This window comes from Staurois parvus, unplaced genomic scaffold (genome assembly GCF_062004578.1).
Source record: "Staurois parvus isolate SC_StPar_1 unplaced genomic scaffold, SC_StPar_1.0 ptg003206l, whole genome shotgun sequence".
Lineage (NCBI taxonomy): Eukaryota > Metazoa > Chordata > Amphibia > Anura > Ranidae > Staurois > Staurois parvus.
In genome coordinates, this window is record NW_028321002.1 from 52,161 (window position 1) to 72,500 (window position 20,340).

General features: G+C 46.9%; 1 protein-coding gene across 2 annotated transcripts in view; it reads left to right on the forward strand.

Annotated features, from left to right (window-relative positions):
- The window catches only part of LOC149428481 (death-associated protein kinase 3-like), a 62,473-nt gene that overhangs the window by 35,126 nt on the left and 7,007 nt on the right, over window positions 1-20,340 (forward strand). For both annotated transcript variants that reach the window (XM_089667352.1, XM_089667351.1), the window contains 3 exons: window positions 1,107-1,328; window positions 14,926-15,064; window positions 18,662-18,791. In XM_089667352.1, the coding sequence (XP_089523478.1) occupies window positions 1,107-1,328; window positions 14,926-15,064; window positions 18,662-18,791 (491 nt within the window). The remainder of the gene's footprint in view (window positions 1-1,106; window positions 1,329-14,925; window positions 15,065-18,661; window positions 18,792-20,340) is intronic.

The window sequence follows — 20,340 nt, forward strand, 5'->3', positions numbered from 1 at the left end:
GCAGAACCCCTGACCTCTGTCTGGACAGTGCTGATTGGCCCTGTGCTGATCACATGCACTCTCCCAAGAAAAAAAAAAACCTCTCTAGCAATACACGCCAAACTGAGCATGTGCATGTGACTACAGAATCAGTCTGTATCAGGTGGTCATTTCAACAAAAGGAGAGGCAGAAAAGACAGGATCAAACAGCCTTTTTACACAATGCAGAGGATTAACCCCTTAGGTTCCACAGTGAGTATAACAAGCATGCTTTACTGCATCTACAGACTGATTGTACTGATGTGGTTTTAGTAACACTTTATAACCTCAGCAGCAAAGTTAAAAAGCCCGTCTCCCACCAGCAATGCTGCAGAGAAGACTTCTTGCTCCCTGTGTGGAAACAGTGGCCTCTCTACAGAGGTCTGAGGCGCCCCCTGCTGAGTCACTGAGAACTAGAGCAGAGAGCATACGCTTTGCCGACTGCAGTTATAGGTCTTATCAGGGGCGGACTGACAACTCATGGGGCCCCCGGGCAATAGGGGATCATGGGGCCCCTGTGTCCTTACCCAAACTCAAAAAAGCCTATGAAAAAGATACCAGGGGCATCTCATGGGGCCCCCTACTGACCAAAGACCCAGGCAGTGCCCGAGTTTCCAAATGGTCAGTCAGCCCCTGGGTCTTACTTAGCAAGGAGGCACGTGCTTTGCTGATTGAAGATCTCTAGCTCTGACCCAACAGGTGGTATGTTACACCTCTGCAGAGAGACCACTGCTTCCACACAGAGCAACGGTCCTTCTATGCAGCCCGCTGGCAGGGGACAGGCTTTTTTGCTCAGGCTCTAGCTATGTTCTAGAGAAAATAAAACGTACGAGTTTGCCCACCTTTTTATTTTGATACAATGGAATGTATTTAGCTGTGGGTTGGTATTTGGCTTTTGTATCTGAGGATGATGGGACATTTTTGAGAGATTTACGATGTACCTACCTACCATTTAGCGTCGATTGAGAGGTTCACTAAAACACACCGATCTCATCCACAGCAACTGCTGACACCATTTTGTATGTCCTATGAAAAAGCTCTCAGTGGTTTCCCATTCTTATCTCTCTGATGGTTTCCTCTATCTGCAGTGGTCACTTCGGCGAGGTGAGGAAATGCAAAGAGAAGAGCACGGGGTCCCTGTACGCGGGAAAGTTCATAAAGACCCGCAAATGTAAAGGGAGCCGCCTTGGCCAGGACCGCGATCAGGTGGAGCGAGAAGTCTTCATTCTCCAGCAGTTAGAGCACCCCAACGTCATGAAGCTGTACGACGTCTTCGCCAGCAAGGCCGAGATGGTGCTCATCCTGGAACTGTGAGTAATGGCCGCTGTTCTAGACGGGTTGCTTGTTTTCCCTACTTAGAGCTCACCACAATCTCATTGTACAACCTCCTTTCGATCTACCATCAAGTATGTAGTACAACAGCCTGACTGATTGGGATATAAATTGATGGGATAGGTCTTCATATTGCATCATTTTGGTAGATCTGAAGTTGATTTGTACAGAGATCGCATGGCCAGATTGTGTGGTAAACCTAAACTAGATTAACTGAAGAAGCCATGATGACCCAGCTAAGGCACAGAGCCTCTACAGAAGCCTTTCTCAACCTTCTCAACAGAGAGGAACCCTTGAAATAACTTTCCAGGCTCAGGGAACCCCAGATTGTGTGGTAAACCAAAGCCAGATAAACCTGAAGAAGCCATAGTGACCCAGCTAAGGCACAGAGCCTCTACAGAAGCTTTTCTCAAACGTCCCAACAGAGATGAACCCTTGAAATAGCTTTCCAGGCTCAGGGAACTCCCGCTAAAAAATCACTATATCTAGACCTCCCAGTACATTAGTATGATGATCACTGGGAACAATGTTCCTTACATTGATGGTCATTGACAAGAATGCTCCTTATATTGGTGATCAGTGGGAAGATTGTCCCTCACATTGGTGGTCAGTGGGAAGAATGTCCCTTACATTGGTGGTCAGTGGGAAGAATGTCCCTTACATTGGTGGTCAGTGGGAAGAATGCTCCTTACATTGGAGGTCAGTGGGAAGAATGTCCCTCACATTGGTGGTCAGTGGGAAGAATGTCCCTTACATTGGTGGTCAGTGGGAAGAATGTCCCTTACATTGGTGGTCAGTGGGAAGAATGTCCCTTACATTGGTAGTCAGTGGGAAGAATGTCCCTCACATTGGTGGTCAGTGGGAAGAATGTCCCTTACATTGGTGGTCAGTGGGAAGAATGTCCCTTACATTGGTGGTAAGTGGGAAGAATGTCCCTTACATTGGCGGTCAGTGGGAAGAATGTCCCTTACATTGGCGGTCAGTGGGAAGAATGTCCCTTACATTGGCGGTCAGTGGGAAGAATGCCCCTTACATTGGTGGTCAGTGGGAAGAATGCCCCTTACATTGGCGATCAGTGGGAAGAATGTTCCTTACATTGGTGGTCAGTGGGAAGAATGCCCCTTACATTGGTGGTCAGTGGGAAGAATGCTCCTTACATTGGGGCTCAGTGGGAAGAATGTCCCTTACATTGGGGCTCAGTGGGAAGAATGTCCCTTACATTGGCGATCAGTGAGAAGAATGTCCCTTACATTGGTGATCAGTGGGAAGAATGTTCCTTACATTGGAGGTCAGTGGGAAGAATGTCCCTTACATTGGTGATCAGTGGGAAGAATGTCCCTTACATTGGAGGTCAGTGGGAAGATTGTTCCTTACATTGGTGGTCAGTGGGAAGAATGTCCCTTACATTGGTGGTCAGTGTGAATCCCTTTCCCTTACAGATAGCTAAAAGATCATTGGTATCAGTGGATTACTCATCTGAGAGGAAGAAGTTGCTCATTGCTCCAGAAACTCTAGAAAAACCTTAGCGTTCCATGAAACCCTAGTTGAAGAAAGCTGCTCTATAGCTTTCACAGTTGTTGTCAACTTATGGGACCTTTAGGGTTAAATAACATAAACGATTTTGAAGTGACCATGATACTGCCTTAAATCTACAAAAATGGAAACAAAAAAGCTCTAATCTGGTGTGGTCTCCTGCAGTATTTTCACTCCGCTACTAGAAGTTGCCTTTTCCCTGGTTGTATGATGACCAGTTTCATCCGATCCACTTCCGGTAGGTCCAAGCTGTCATTGACCCACCTCTTGGGGGTATGTCATCATGCAGGCTCGGCTCACAGTGCTCTTGGACTGAGCGGCACTCACTTGCCATTATATGAGCACCATTCATTCCAAGAAGAAAGACTGTCCACCACAGCCATTGAAAAAGAGGAGGAAAGACCCTTGATATTACCCAATGGACCTGATGAAGACAGGTTTAAAAGTATATAAAAGGTATTTTTTAGGATATTTATCTATTTCAATAATTTTTATTGAAATAATTTTTCCAAAAAACATAAAAAGAAATACAAGAACAATAGTTCCACAATCTTTGATGCCATGATGGCAACTACATCTAGACAAGGCTACATATCAAACCCGCCCCGCAGGCCAGAGTACTTGGTGTCATTCTGGACTCCAACCTATCCTTCCAGCCCCAAGTCCAATCTTTCACAAACTCGTGCAGACTCCACGTCCGCAACATCGCCAAAATCCTCACGTTCCTAACCCCAGAAACCACTAAACAGCTCATCCACTCCCTCATCATATCACGAATCGACTACTGCAACTCCCTCCTCACTGGCCTGCCTCACCGCTGGCTATCCCCGCTTCAGTCCATCCTGAATACGGCTGCCAGACTCATTCACCTCACCAACCGCTCCATCTCCGCCACCCCCCCTCTGCCAATCCCTCCACTGGCTTCCGATTGCGCAACGGATCAAATTCAAAATCCTAACACTGACGTACAAAGCCGTCCACCATACTGCCCCGAACTACATCACTGACCTAATATCCAAGTACCGCCCAGCACGCACACTCCGCTCCTCACAAGACCTCCTTCTCTCTAGTTCCCTGGTCTCCTCCTCCCATGCCCGCCTCCAGGACCTCTCCAGGGTGTCACCCATCCTCTGGAACTCCCTGCCCCAACCCATCAGATTATCACCTACTCTCCTCTCCTTTAGGCGCACCCTGAAAACCCATCTCTTCAGGGAAGCCTACCCCACCCCCTGCTAACTTGCTGACCTCCTCCACTCTTCCTACCACTCCATCCCCAACAGCTATCTCCTCCTGTACCACTATCCCCTCCCTCCTAGATTGTAAGCTCCAAGGAGCAGGGCCCTCAATCCCCTCATGTTTTGCATTGTATTGGTATTGTTCTGTCACATGTTCTGTCCCCCTTTGTAATGTACAGCGCTGAGCGAACTATTGGCGCTTTATAAATACTGTATAATAATAATATAATAATAATAATATGATAAGTAAGCATAGATTGAGAGTCATCTATGGAATACAACCAGGTTGACCATTATAGCACTATACCGTATACTATATACCATAATATATACCAAAAGTAAGCCATCAAGAACAAAATCAGGTTTGGACCAACCCTTGACTAAGAAATATATCGATGTAGGGCCCACAAGAGTATTTATTCAATGTGAATTATGGGGATGGTGGATTGACTAAGGGGTGGGGTGGGGTTAAGCTAGATTTCAGCTTTAAAAGAATACTATACGTTTTTAGAATTACACTTTAGGTAACCAACCCAATTTCGACACTACCGCAAAGTACTGGACTATAGGCACATGCCAGATCTGCGCTGTGTGGCCCACCTGGAGAAGCATAGCCGATGCTGCAAACTCTTCTTGCCAGAGCATTGCTTCTCCTGTGCATGGGTAGAAAAATCCCATTTGTTCCTAAGGAAAGTCTTTCTGTTACGTGACCTAACGATAGGCGGTCTCTTCATAACAAAAGAAGCAAGGAACCAATGGGAACAGTTTGCCGCGGTTGCTTTGTGGCTCCATGTAGGCTGCACAGTATGACCTGGCTCTGATATGGACATGTAAGACACCTTCAGATCGGCTTTGATGTTCAAAAGCACCTGGTGCTCAGATTTGTGGGGTATTTGGACCATATTTAGAACACTCCTATGGTGTTTATGGTTCTGCCTCCTAGCAGTAGAAGACTACACCCAACCGCAGTCCAGATGTTGCCTTCTACACTGCAATGCTGTGGGCACCAACATGTTCAGCTCGGTACACGCTATGTTTCCAACCCTTTGGCAGGTGTGTCTGAACAAGAGAACTCCTCAGGCTAAGACAGCCATAATAGTTTGTGTCTGCTGTATGAAAGGAGAAGTATCATGTTTTTCCATAAGCTCACATTTTGTAGGGCACATGTGCCCAAATTATGGACATTACATTTTTTACAAGGCTTCCTGAAGGACTCTATCTAAAAAAACAAAAAACTAGTGCACGAGTATCTCTGATGCATGTAGGTTGTGGTCATTAATGTTCCCAAAACGCGTTGGTGCCTTTTTATCTTACTGTTGTCATTTTGTTACCAGCATTAACTGGACATTTGAGACAACATTTATATCATTCTAGTTTCTTTTACATATAAATTTAAAAAATCTTGAAAAAAGGCTATAAATTCTCTTTAAAGCAGGGGTGTCAAACTCAAATCAATTGCGAGCTGCATTCGTAGTATGGTTGCTGTCAGAGGGCTGGTTGTGCAGAGCTCACGATTAGATATGCTATGTACACAATTCAGGGTTTAGGGGTGTGCTACGTACAGAGTGCAGGGGTTAGGGGTGCGTTGTGTACAGAGTTCAGAGGTGTATTGTGTACAGAGTTCAGAGGTGTATTGTGTACAGAGTTCAGAGGTGTATTGTGTACAGAGTTCAGAGGTGTGTTGTGTACAGAGATCAGAGGTGTGTTGTGTACAGAGTGCAGGGTTCAGGGGTGTGTTGTGTACAGAGTGCAGAGTTCAGGGGTGTGTTGTGTACAGAGTGCAGGGTTCAGGGGTGTGTTGTGTACAGAGCGCAGAGTTCAGGGGTGTGTTGTGTACAGAGTGCAGAGTTTAGGGGTGTGTTGTGTACAGAGTGCAGAGTTTAGGGGTATTGTGTACAGAGTGCAGAGTTCAGGGGTGTGTTGTGTACAGAGTGCAGGGTTCAGAGGTGTGTTGTGTACAGAGTGCAGAGTTTAGGGGTATTGTGTACAGAGTGCAGAGTTCAGGGGTGTGTTGTGTACAGAGTGCAGGGTTCAGGGGTGTGTTGTGTACAGAGTGCAGGGTTCAGGGGTGTGTTGTGTACAGAGTGCAGAGTTCAGGGGTGTGTTGTGTACAGAGTGCATAGTTCAGGGGTGTGTTGTGTACAGAGTGCAGAGTTCAGGGGTGTGTTGTGTACAGAGTGCAGGGTTCAGGGGTGTGTTGTGTACAGAGTGCAGGGTTCAGGGGTGTTGTGTACAGAGTGCAGAGTTCAGGGGTGTGTTGTGTACAGAGTGGAGGGTTCAGGGGTGTGTTGTGTACAGAGTGGAGGGTTCAGGGGTGTGTTGTGTACAGAGTGCAGGGTTCAGGGGTGTGTTGTGTACAGAGTGGAGGGTTCAGGGGTGTGTTGTGTACAGAGTGCAGGGTTCAGGGGTGTGTTGTGTACAGAGTGCAGAGTTCAGGGGTGTGTTGTGTACAGAGTGCATAGTTCAGGGGTGTGTTGTGTACAGAGTGCAGAGTTCAGGGGTGTGTTGTGTACAGAGTGCAGGGTTCAGGGGTGTGTTGTGTACAGAGTGCAGGGTTCAGGGGTGTTGTGTACAGAGTGCAGAGTTCAGGGGTGTGTTGTGTACAGAGTGGAGGGTTCAGGGGTGTGTTGTGTACAGAGTGCAGGGTTCAGGGGTGTGTTGTGTACAGAGTGGAGGGTTCAGGGGTGTGTTGTGTACAGAGTGCAGGGTTCAGGGGTGTGTTGTGTACAGAGTGCAGAGTTCAGGGGTGTGTTGTGTACAGAGTGCAGAGTTCAGGGGTGTGTTGTGTACAGAGTGCAGAGTTCAGGGGTGTGTTGTGTACAGAGTGCAGAGTTCAGGGATGTGTTGTGTACAGAGTGCAGAGTTTGAGTTTGTTGTGTACAGAGTGCAGAGTTCAGGGGTGTGTTGTGTACAGAGTGCAGGGTTCAGAGGTGTGTTGTGTACAGAGTGCAGGGTTCAGGGGTGTGTTGTGTACAGAGTGCAGGGTTCAGGGGTGTGTTGTGTACAGAGTGCAGGGTTCAGGGGTGTGTTGTGTACAGAGTGCAGGGTTCAGGGGTGTGTTGTGTACAGAGTGCAGAGTTCAGGGGTGTGTTGTGTACAGAGTGCAGGGTTCAGGGGTGTGTTGTGTACAGAGTGCATAGTTCAGGGGTGTGTTGTGTACAGAGTGCAGGGTTCAGGGGTGTTGTGTACAGAGTGCAGAGTTCAGGGGTGTGTTGTGTACAGAGTGCAGAGTTCAGGGGTGTGTTGTGTACAGAGTGCATAGTTCAGGGGTGTGTTGTGTACAGAGTGCAGAGTTCAGGGGTGTGTTGTGTACAGAGTGCAGAGTTCAGGGGTGTGTTGTGTACAGAGTGCAGAGTTTGAGTTTGTTGTGTACAGAGTGCAGAGTTCAGCGGTGCGCTTTGTGCAGCGTTCAGTGGTGCGTATGGCGTGCAGAGCTGCGTACTCTCTCCTACCTGGCCTGTCTTTAGTACGGGGGGCTAAATCCTCTTGAGGGGTTAAAGGGTTCCGGATGCTTTTGGCCATGCTGTGTATTATCCCTGGAATACGGAGCAGTAACATCCTCTTTTCTGTAGAACATGGCTCATATTTTTACCTCTCCCTTTTTGCTCTGTGTCTTGCCAGCTCCTCTTTTCATCATCTTGGACTCTTGCCCTCCGCTTTGTTGTTCGAGCGGCTGATCTGTGCCTGCAACAAAAAAGTTCCATTTCTTGCTCCCCGGCTGTTCCAGAAACAATTATAAAGCCATCCTTAATCATAACATTTCTTTTACAGCGGTACATAAAAATCTCCTGCTTCAGTTTTCTAAAAATGAAGAAAAAAAAAAAAACCCGGAGGATTCAGAGAATCTTGGCGTGATTTGTAACAAATGATGTTCATGAGGAATTGGGCTATTTAAAGGGGCCGGGGAGCTTCATTTTGAGTTAAAGTGGTTGTAAACCTCAGACACGAAATATGAACAAAGCCTATCCCTCTATAGTGTGTGCCTGTCACAATCCAGAGCAATAAGTGTAATTTCTCTCTGCTGCCTCATTCCTTTGCTATCTGAGAGATTCACTTTTGACAGGTTTTCTTTACACCAAGTGATCAGCAGCCACCAGCCGGTTTGTAGTAAGGGACTGAGTCTGAGAGGAACACTGGAAGGAGCGCATGCGGAATTGGCCCGTTTAAAGAGGCCGGGGAGCTTCATTTTGATTTAAAGTGGTTGTAAAACTCAGACATGAAATATGAACAAAGCCTATCCCTCTATAGTGTGTGCCTGTCACAATCCAGAGCAATAAGTTTCGTTTCTCTCTGCTGCCTGACACCAAGAGACAAAAGGGTGACGGGGAGGGAGCTGCAGCCAGGGCCGGAACTAGACTGTTTTGCGACCTAGGCAAGACCAGCTACTTGCCCCTCCCCCCCCCAAAAAAAATTAATAACATTTTTTAAAAACAGCAGAAAATATTAAGTCAACAAAACTGCTGAATTTGCTCTTTTATTTTGCAAAAATAAGTGCTGTAAGATGCCACCGGCACCAATATTAAAGATAAAATCTATATTCTCTAAATATAAAGTAACTTTATTAACCAGACAGAGAAACAAAACAACAAAAAAAAGAGAGTTACAAAACTCCACAGTGATCAACAGCCACCAGCCGGCTTGCAGTAGGGACTGAGTCTGAGAGGAACACTGGAAGGAGCTTCAGCTTAGATGCTACACTGGCCCCAGACACCAAATGGGTCATGTGTGTGGACAGGCTGTGAGACAATTGTAAAGATCCTATCATTCCCTCATCATTCCCTGTGTATGAGGAGAGGGGGACTCTGCAGAGAAATTAAGAATTCATACAAGAGGTCCATAGGCCACACAGAGAGAGTGCCAGCCTGTGCTACACCCAGGTGCCCCTAGGCGGTGGTGCACCTTAGGCGGCTGCCTAGTTTGCCTAGTAGAAGCACTGGGCTTAGCTGCAGCACACAGCCTGTGATTGGCAGCCTCAGCTTTGTTCCTGTGTGCTGTGTGAAGGGTGGCGTGTTCCTTCCCTCCAATCAGCTCTTGCTGAGCTTTGCAGAGTGGAACCTTAGCTGATTTTGCGACCTAGCGTCTTCCATTGCTAGAACCAAGGAAGCCACTGATTGTCCAATATTGCTAGAACGCAGACAGCCTCTGTCATCCTTTGGTTGCTAGAGCGCAGGCGGCTTGAGAAACCTTTTGCATCCTAACAACAGGGTTTCTAGGATGCAGGCAGCTTTTCTTTGAGGAAGCCGCCTGCATTGTAGCAACGGGATTGCTAGGACACAGATGGCTATTGCCACCTAGCATCCTCTGTTGCTAGGACGCAGCTCTTGTAGTCCAATAGAGTACATTTGCTCTGTATGCTGTACGCTATATGCATGTAAGGGTTAGCATGAATGCTCAAAGAAGCAACCTATCACCCTCTTTTTTGGCGAAGACACAGACAGTTTCTGCCACCTAGCGTCCTTCGGTTGGTAGAGTGCAAATGGCTTGCTTGAGAATCTTCCTGCACTCTAGCAACAGGGTTGCTAGGATGCAGGCAGCCTTCGCTGTCCATCGTCCGCTATTGCTAGAACACAGGTGGCTTCTCACGGAAGCCACCTATCATTCTCTGTTGCTAAGACGCAGACACCTTTCTGACACCTAAGTCCCCTCTGTTGTTAGGGCGGAGGTGAATAAAAAGCCCTCTGGGTCCTAAGAAAGAAGGGACACCAGCAGTCTTCCTTGAGGAAGCTGCTTGAATTGTAGCAACGGGATTGCTAGGATACAGATGGCTATTGCCACCTTATGTCCTCTGTTGCTAGGATGCAGCCCTGTACTGCAATAGACTACATGTTCTTTCTATGCTGTACACTATATACATGTAAAGGTTAGCACAAATGTATACGTGCGTACAGCCGGTGTGCGAGGAAGCAACCTATCATCCTCTGTCGTCATGATGCCGACAGCTTCTGCCTCCTAGCATCCTCTGGAAGCCAGGAAGCCACTGGTCATCCTCTGTTGCTAGGATGCAGATGAGATTGGCTGCCTAGCATCCTTATGTTGCTAGGGTGCAGAGGACTCTTTCCTTCAATGTTTGCTGTGTATGCTGTACACTGTACGCATGGAAATGTAATACGCAGGCCATCAGATGCAGATTTCTTCTTTTCCTTTCCCTTCTTTTTTTTTTCTTTTTTTCCTTTCCTTCCTTTATTTCCTTTTTACTTTCCTTTTCTTTCCTTTTTCCTTTCTTTTCTATATTCTTTTCCTTTCCTTTTTTCCTTTCCTTTTCCCTTTCGTTCCCTTTTCTTTCTATTCCTTTTCTTCCTTTCTTTTCCTTTCCTTCCTTTTTTTCTTTTCTCTTTTCCTTTTTCTTCCTTTTTTTTCTTTTCTTTTTTCCTTTTCTTCCTTTTTTTCTTTTCTTCCTTTTTTTCTTTTCTCTTTTCCATTTCTTCCTTTTTTTTCTTTTCCTTTTTCCTTTCCTTTACCTTTCTTTTTTATTTTCCTTTTCCTTTTTCTTTCCCTTTCCTTTCCTTTCCCTTTTCTTTTCTCTCCCTTTTTCTTTTCTCTCCCTTTTTCTTTTCTCTTTCTTTTCTTTTCTCTTTCTTTTCTTTCTTTCTTTCTTTCTTTCTTTCCCTTTTCTTTTTCTTTCCTCCTTTTTTCTCTCCTCCTTTCTTTCTCTCTCTTTCTCTCTCTTTCTCTCTCTTTCTCTCTCTTTCTTTCTTTCCTTTTTCCACATCTGTTCACATGAGCCCTTATATGGTCTACTCAGTATATATCCAATCAGGTCCATAAACTACACAATCAACGGCAGATCTAAAGATTGTGCAGTTAGTTTGTAATGTGTATGGCCAGCTTTCGCTTTTACACATCCGCTCAATTTTTTTTTTATAGGACTCCAGATGTTGATGAAAGATGTAACTTTGGTCGCTGTGTGATTACCGTTCGGGGATTTGTGTTAAAACGGCGCTGGCCGATGTTATATAAGAACGGAGAAGTGGGACACAGACGTGTTTACACGTCTTCAGTCTTACGAAATCCCAGCTGTTCATCTTCAGCCACCTTCACGGTTCAAGCTGGCCAAGCCGCAATCCGCCGAGGCTCTGTGGCCGATGTAGGCCGGGCGGCTGGCTCTGCACACAGCTGCATGTGGTTTGTAGAGGCCATTAATCATTGTTGGGTAAGAGAGGGGGAGGCCATCCTTTTCATTCTGGAGATGGAAATGGTTATTCACGGGATTTACTTTTATATCTCCTAATCCTGAAAGAGGCGCTGTTTACATCGGTGAGAGATGACGCGATCTTCTGGGTTTGTTCGCGGATGGATGGAACGTTCTGGAAACACAGAAATCCTCATGACGGGAAGAGACCGCTTTGTTTTAGGGGCCCATTCAAAAATGACACGCAGCTTCAGCTTTTTGGGGGGGGGGGGCTTCCCAACTCACGACAAACGAGTAGCTCATGCTCAATTTTGCCAGCATTGGGATGCCATTAAAATGGATGTCACTTTTTTTTGCACGTTTCACGAATGGAGGCAAAATCACACAATTTTTCATGCGCTCGCATACTGCTATAGTGTGAATGCTGCCTAATATAGGATGGGAAATTAAAGTGCTATTAAACCCCGGACCCTGCATTCACTATATCTGCTCTCCCCGGACCCTGCATTCACTATATCTGGTCTCCCCGGACCCTGCATTCACTATATCTGCTCTCCCCAGACCCTGTATTCACTATATCTGCTCTCCCCGGACCCTGCATTCACTATATCTGGTCTCCCCGGACCCTGCATTCACTATATCTGGTCTCCCCGGACCCTGCATTCACTATATCTGCTCTCCCCAGACCCTGTATTCACTATATCTGGTCTCCCCGGACCCTGCATTCACTATATCTGCTCTCCCCAGACCCTGCATTCACTATATCTGCTCTCCCCGGACCCTGCATTCACTATATCTAGTCTCCCCGGACCCCGCATTCACTATATCCACTTTCACCGGACCCCGCATTCACTATATCCGCTCTCCCCGGACCCTGCATTCATTATATCCGCTCTCCCCGGACCCCGCATTCACTATATCTGGTCTCCCCGGACCCTGCTTTCACTATATCCGGTCTCCCCGGACCCCGCATTTACTATATCCGGTCTCCCCGGACCCCGCATTCACTATATCCGCTCTCCCTGGACCCCGCATTCACTATATCCGCTCTCCCAGGAGCCTGCATTCACTATATCCGCTCTCCCCGGACCCTGCATTCACTATATCTGCTCTCCCCGGACCCCGCATTCACTATATCTGCTCTCCCCGGACCCCGCATTCACTATATCTGCTCTCCCCGGACCCCGCATTCACTATATCTAGTCTCCCCGGACCCCGCATTCACTATATCCACTTTCACCGGACCCTGCATTCACTATATCTGGTCTCCACGGATCCTGCATTCACTATATCGGCTCTCCCCGGACCCCGCATTCACTATATCTGGTCTCCCCGGATCCTGCATTCACTATATCCGCTCTCCCCGGACCCTGCTTTCACTATATCCGCTCTCCCCGGACCCTGCTTTCACTATATCCGGTCTCCCCGGACCCTGCTTTCACTATATCCGGTCTCCCCGGACCCCGCATTCACTATATCCGCTCTCCCCGGACCCCGCATTCACTATATCCGCTCTCCCCGGACCCCGCATTCACTATATCCGCTCTCCCAGGAGCCTGCATTCACTATATCTGCTCTCCCCGGACCCTGCATTCACTATATCCACTCTCCCAGGACCCTGCATTCACTATATCCGGTCTCCCCGGACCCCGCATTCACTATATCTGGTCTCCCCGGACCCTGCATTCACTATATCCGCTCTCCCCGGACCCCGCATTCACTATATCTGGTCTCCCCGGACCCTGCATTCACTATATCCGCTCTCCCCTGACCCCGCATTCACTATATCTGGTCTCCCCGGACCCTGCATTCACTATATCTGGTCTCCACGGATCCTGCATTCACTATATCCGCTCTCCCCGGACCCCGCATTCACTATATCTGGTTTCCCCGGACCCTGCATTCACTATATCCGCTCTCCCCTGACCCCGCATTCACTATATCCGGTCTCCCCGGACCCCGCATTCACTATATCCGCTCTCCCTGGACCCCGCATTCACTATATCCGCTCTCCCAGGAGCCTGCATTCACTATATCCGCTCTCCCCGGACCCTGCATTCACTATATCCACTCTCCCCGGACCCTGCATTCACTATATCCGCTCTCCCCGGACCCTGCATTCACTATATCCGCTCTCCTCGGACCCTGCATTCACTATATCTGGTCTCCCCTGACCCTGCATTCACTACATGCGCTCTCCCCGGACCCCGCATTCACTATATCTGGTCTCCCCGGACCCTGCATTCACTATATCCGCTCTCCCTGGACCCCGCATTCAGTATATCTGGTCTCCCCGGACCCCACATTCACTATATCCGGTCTCCCCGGACCCTGCATTCACTGTATCCGCTCTCCCTGGACCCTGCATTCACTATATCTGGTCTCCCCGGACCCTGCATTCACTATATCTGGTCTCCCTGGACCCCGCATTCACTATATCTGGTCTCCCTGGACCCCGCATTCACTATATCCGGTCTCCCCGGACCCCGCATTCACTACATCCGCTCTCCCTGGACCCTGCATTCACTATATCTGGTCTCCCCAGATCCTGCATTCACTATATCTGGTCTCCCCGGACCCTGCATTCATTATATCTGCGCTCCCCGGACCCTGCATTCACTATATCTGGTCTCCCCGGACCCTGCATTCATTATATCTGGTCTCCCTGGACCCTGCATTCACTATATCCGCTCTCCCCGGACCCCGCATTCACCATTCACTGAGCTCTGCAGTGTGTAGTGACAGGGGAGGGAGCTCCAGCTCACAGCCTGTGATTGACAGCCTCAGCTCTGTTCCTGTGTGTGGTGTGGAGGAAAGGGGGGGGGGGGTGTCCCTTTCCTCCAGCCAGCTCTCAGACCTCTCCTCTCCAATGTAACTTCAGCTCCCTGCCCCTTTTTCAGAGCTGTGTAAATTCATATGACGCCCTCCCAGAACTGGACAACTGCGCTGTAGCCGTCATTTGGGAGGAATTGTGCCCCATTATTGGTGTTATTGGGAGGAATTGTGCCCCATTATTGGTGTTATTGGGAGGAATTGTGCCCCATTATTGGTGTTATTGGGAGGAATTGTGCCCCATTATTGGTAGGAATTTTGCCCCAACTTTGGTGTCATTGGAAGGAATTGTGTCCCATCATTTGTATCATTGGGAGGAATTGTGTCCCATCGTTGGTGTCATTGGGAGGAATTGTGCCTCATTATTGGTAGGAATTTTGTCCCAACATTGGTGTCATTGGAAAGATTTGTGCCCAGGGGCGGACTGACCATTTGGAAACTCGGGCACTGCCTGAGGGCAAGGGGTCAGTAGGGGGCCCCATGAGATGCCCCTGGTACCTTTTTCATAGGCTTTTTTGAGTTTGGACAAGGACACAGGGGCCCCATGATCCCCTATTCCCCCGGGGCCCCATGAGTTGTCAGTCTGCCCCTGTTTGTGCCCCATTGTTGGTGTCAGTGAATGAAGCTGTGCTCCAAGGGCCAGCTAAAAGCAAGCAAAGGGCTGCGTTCGGCCCCCGAGCCACAGTTTGGAGACCACTAATTATTGCTGAACTTTTTTTTTTTTTTTCTGCTTGTTTATCCAATATATAAGAATGAAAGGCTCCAAGAATTGCTTCGCAGCGCCCCCTTCGGGTCACGAGTGCAAATCCCATCTGACTCTTCTGTTCTCCATTTTTTTATCTACAGGATAAGAGGCGGCGAGCTGTTTGACTTCATAGCAGAGAAAGAGGCCCTGTCCGAGGAGGACGCCATAGAATTCATGGAGCAGATACTGAAAGGCGTGGCCTATATGCATGCTAGACATATCGCACACTTTGACCTCAAGGTAACTTTTTTTTTTTGAGCTTTGCCGCCATCTACTGGCCATGCTAGGAACTCCACCGTATCAGGTGTTAAAGAGACCCTGTCACCAACTTAGTGCCAAGTCATACCGCTGCGATTTTGCGAATTGAAATCGCATCTAATGAATGTGAATGCCGATGTCTTAACACATGCGATTTGCCGCGGCGCCATTTCTAAAGTAGTTCTTGCCTTGCTTTTCCTGCAGTTTATTGCAATTTCACATCCATGGAATATAATGGAAATCGCGCCGAAAATTGCACGAAATCGTTGAAAATCTTCACAAGCAGCAATCAAGTCTTCAGAAATCGCACAAAAATTGTGCGATTTTAAACCGCAGCGGTGTGACCGGCGACTAAGACTTGGTTTCACACTAGTGTGGTGCGGGAAATGTGTTTCTTGCAACGCATTGCCATCGCACGGCGTCCATGCGATCTGGTACGGGTGTCCATGTTTGAACAACGACACTCCGAAACAGATCGCAAAACGCACTGCGATTAAAAGTATTGCACGGGTGTGAAAAGAATTGTTGTGGCCGGGAATCTTCTTTTCTTTCCAGGTCACGGCTCACGCTCATTTGTTTTTTGGTTACATTTCCCGCACAATTCTCCCATCCTTGATTAGAAATTTGTTCGATTTTCAAAAAAATTCCGATCACTCAAATTCAATGGTCGCTCGAAAATCGCTCGAAAATTCGGCCAAAGCTGAAGCCCACTAATGGTGCGTAATTCGAAAATTCTTAGAAAAGGTGCAAATTCCAGACACAGCATGACAATTTAATCTACGGTAGTTTTAAATGTTTATTTGTTTATGGTTTGTTTGTAGAAATTTGAAATTTTGAAAATTTAATAAAATATGTAAATTAAAAAATAAAAAATTCCGGACACCAATTGCTGTACGGGACCTCTGTGTGAGGTCCCGGTCATGTGATCACTGATTGGCCAATCAGTGATCACATGGAGAGTAGTAAGCAAGATGTCACTTCTGACATCATTGCTTACTACGTGTGAAATCTGTGAATCATCACCGAGATCACATGGTACAGTGCCAGTCACAACAGCCTTGTACCATGTGATAAGCTGTGACCAATCACAGCTCACACAGTATTTCTCAATGGCTGCAAGAATGCAGACAGAGAGAAAGAGAAATGATTGCTTTTACAGCCTTTATGGGTGTAAAAGCAATCAGTGTAAAATAAAAAAAAAAAAAATCTTCATCACCCCCCACAAGTGGTACAGTGTCACTATGGTGACACTGTACTGCTAAGGTGACAGTATGTTAAAAAAAAATTATATAATAATACTATAAAAAAATTAAATAAAAATGTAAAAAAAAATTTAGAAAAATTATAATTTTTGGTTAGAAACGAATTCAGGTTATTTTTTTTTGTTTTTACTAAAACGATAACTGAATAAATTTTGGCCAAGATTTATGAAGAAAGATTATTTATTTGCAAACTTTTATAAGAAAAACACTTCAAAATTTTGGGACTTTTTCATTTATATAGCAAAAAATAAAATAAAAAATAATAATATAAAAAAAATAAAATAAAAATGTAAAAAAAAAATGTTTAAAAATTATAATTTTTGGTTATAAAATAATTTGGATTTTTTTTTTTTACTAAAAAAATAACGGAATAAATTTTGGCCAAGATTTATGATGAAATATTATTTATTTGCAAAATTTTATTAAAAAAAAAAACACTTTTTTTCAAAATTTTTGGACTTTTTCATTTACATAGTAAAAAAAATAAAAATCCCAGTGGTGAATAAATACCACCAAAATAAAGTTTTATCTGTTTCAAAAAAATGCTGAAAAATTCATATGGGTACAGTGTTGCATGACCGCGCAATTTTCATTAAAAGTGTGGCAGCGCTGAAAGCTGAAAATTGGCCTGGAGAGGAAGGGGGAGAAAGTGTCCGGACTGGAAGTGGTTAAAATAACGACACCCCCGAAACAGATCGCAAAACTCACTGCGATTCCAAGTATTTGCATTCCATGGGTGTGAAACAGATTTTTGTGGCTCGCGCTCATTTGTTTTTCGGTTACATTTCCCGCACGATTCTCCCATCATTGATCATTTCAAAAAATTTCCAACATGCCCAATCTCTCAAATTCGATGGTCGCTCGAAAATCGGCCAATGCTGAGGCCCACTAATGGTGCAAAATTCGAATTAAAATTCTTAGAAAAGGTTTTCAAAAGAAAATTATTTCGGAATTCGACCCGAGTATGGCCGGATTGAGACTGGGACGCCATTAACCGCCTCCGGCCCGTCATATAAGGAAATGAAGGGCGCAAGGCGGTTCTCTCGTTCTGGGAGGACGTCATATGACGTCCTCCCACTCTAACCGCGCATGCACGGCTCTGGGAGTGCGCGGCGATCGCTGGTGCGCTGTGCCCCTCGGACACACCGGATCACCGATCAGTGGAAAGAGCCGAAGATGTCGGCTCGGTCATGTGATCAGCTGTGTCCAATAACAGCTGAACGCATGTAAATGGGGAAATGCCGGTTATCGGCATTTCTCTCCTCTCGAGTTGTCACGCTGATAGAGGAGAGGAGAGCTGGTAATCGGCATTCCGCGGAGGGGACATCTACACTGTTCATCAGTGCAGCCCCAGCAGTGCCACCTGTCAGTGCCCGTAAGTGCCACACAGGGGCGGACTGACCATTTGGAAACTCGGGCACTGCCCGAGGGCCCGGGGTCAGTAGGGGGCCCCATGAGATGCCCCTGGTACCTTTTTCATAGGCTTTTTTGAGTGTGGGCAAGGACACAGGGGCCCCATGATCCCCTATTGTCCGAGGGCCCCATGAGTTGTCAGTCCGCCCCTGGTGCCACATCAATGCCACATATCAGTGCCCTTCTGAGCTGCCTTTCAGTGCCAGTCAGTTCTGCCTAACAGTGCTGCCTATCAGTGCCAGTCATTGCCACCTATCTGTGCCATATATGAGTGCTGCCTTTCAGTGCCCATCAGTGATGCCTGTCAATGCCCATCAGTGCCACCTACTAGTGCCTCCTCATCAGTGCCCATCAGTGCCACCTATCAGTGCCCATCAGTGCCACCTATCAGTGCCCATCAGTGCCACCTATCAGTGCCACCTATCAGTGTCCATCACTGCAGCCTCATTAGCACACATCAGTGAAGGAGAAAAATCGCTTATTTACAAAATGTTATAACAAAAACTAAGAAAAAACTTTTTTTTTCAAAATTTTCAGTTGTTTTTGGTTTGTTTCGCAAAAAAATGAAAAACCCCGAGGTGATTAAATACCACCAAAATAAAGGTCTATCTGTCTAAAAAAAATTATAAAAATGTCACATGGGTACAGTGTTGCATGACCGCGCAATTGTCATTCAAAGTGCGACGGTGCTGAAAGCTGAAAAGTGGCCTGGGCAGGAAGGGGGTATAAGTGCCCGGTAGGAGAGGGCTTAAAGTCCATGGGCAGGTAAAGGCAGGCAGGCCAATACGTTTGGCAATGTAGTGCATGTTAAATGCTCATCTGGTGACAGGGTCTCTTTAAATGGGATGGTTTAACCCTTTGGGTGCCTGTTGGTCCTTAACAATCCCGTTTCCCTCCCGTAAAGCCTGAGAACATAATGCTGCTAGAGAAGGACGTGCCGCACCCCAAGATCAAGATCATCGACTTTGGCCTTGCCCAGAAAATTGAAGACGGGACGGTATATAAGAGCCTGTGTGGGACGCCGCAGTATATCGGTAAGGTGGACTTTCACTGAGCGCATGCTTAAATGCCATTATTGCGTCCTATACCTTTAACCGTGTAAAGACCGCGCTATAGCAGGTATACTGCTACAAAGTGGCACCTGTGCACAGAATCACATAGAGGGTGCGTGTGCCCTACCCAGGGGTGGACTGACCATTTGGAAACTCGGGCACTGACCGAGGGCCCAGGGTCAGTAGGGGGCCCCATGAGATGCCCCTGGTACCTTTTTCATAGGATTTTTTGAGTTTGGGCAAGGACACAGGGGCCCCATGATCCCCTATTGCCCGAGGGCGCCATGAGTTGTCAATCCGCCCCTGGTCCTACCCGTGCCGCCATTTGCGGTCGCTGATGTCAATCACCAGGTCCCGGATGGTAATTTCACGCTGGCGCCCGGTGATTACTGACAATCACCAACGAAGAGGAAGACAGGGGCGGATTGACCATTTGGAAACTCGGGCACTGCCCGAGGACCCGGGGTCAGTAAGGGGCCCCATGAGATGCCCCTGGTACCTTTTTCATATGCTTTTTTGAGTTTGGGCAAGGACACAGGGGCCCCATGATCCCCTATTGCCCGGGGGCCCCATGAGTTGTCAGTCCGCCCCTGGAGGAAGACTATTTTGTTTACAAACAGTCTTCCTCCCTGTCAGCTCGAGCACACTGCACAGCACAGCCATCCTGATCAGTGTGATTACAGTGAAGCACACACCCCTCTTGTAAAACACTCCCAGCACACAGTTAACCCTTTGATTGCCCCTCATATTAACCCCTTCCTGCCCAGTGCCATTAGTAGTGTCAGTGCTATTAGCACTGATCACTGTATTGGTGTCACTGGGGATGTCAATGACACCAAGTTAGTTCCTCCACAGTGTCAGAATGCCCGCCACAGTCCCGCTAAAAGTTGCTGATCGCCGCCATTACTAGTAAAAAAAAAAAAATTCCAGTATATGAACCGCCATTTGTAAACGCTATAACTTTCATGTAAACCAATTAATTTCCACGTATCGGGATTTTTTTTCAGCAAAGACACGGAGCAGAATACATTTTGGCCGAAATTTATGACGAAATTTGATATTTGAATTTTTTTTACTGGACATGTTTTATAGTAAAAAGTCCAAAATGTTGTTTTTTTCTCAAAATTGTGGGTTTTTTTTTATTTATAGCGAAAAAAATAAAAACCGCACAGGCAATCAAATACCACCGAAAGAAAGCTCAATTTGTGGGAAAAAAAGGACGTAAAGTTCATTTGGGTGCAGCGTTGCACGACCGCGTAAAGTAACGCAGCGCCGTATTGCAAAAAATGGTCAGGAAGGGGGGGAAATCCTCTGGAGGGCGAGGGGTTAACACGGAACTACACTGATTCTGAGCACCACAAATCAATATTTCCTTTCCAATTTCCCTGCAATTCATTCCTTTTTAAATCTCCCCCCACCCATCCATATCTCCACACTTCATTTTGCCGAGAAAAACACCCCCTTAGCATTTCTAGCCATCTTGAGTAAGGGTAGATGATTCAAGTAGCATTTGCTTCCAGGAATTCATCTG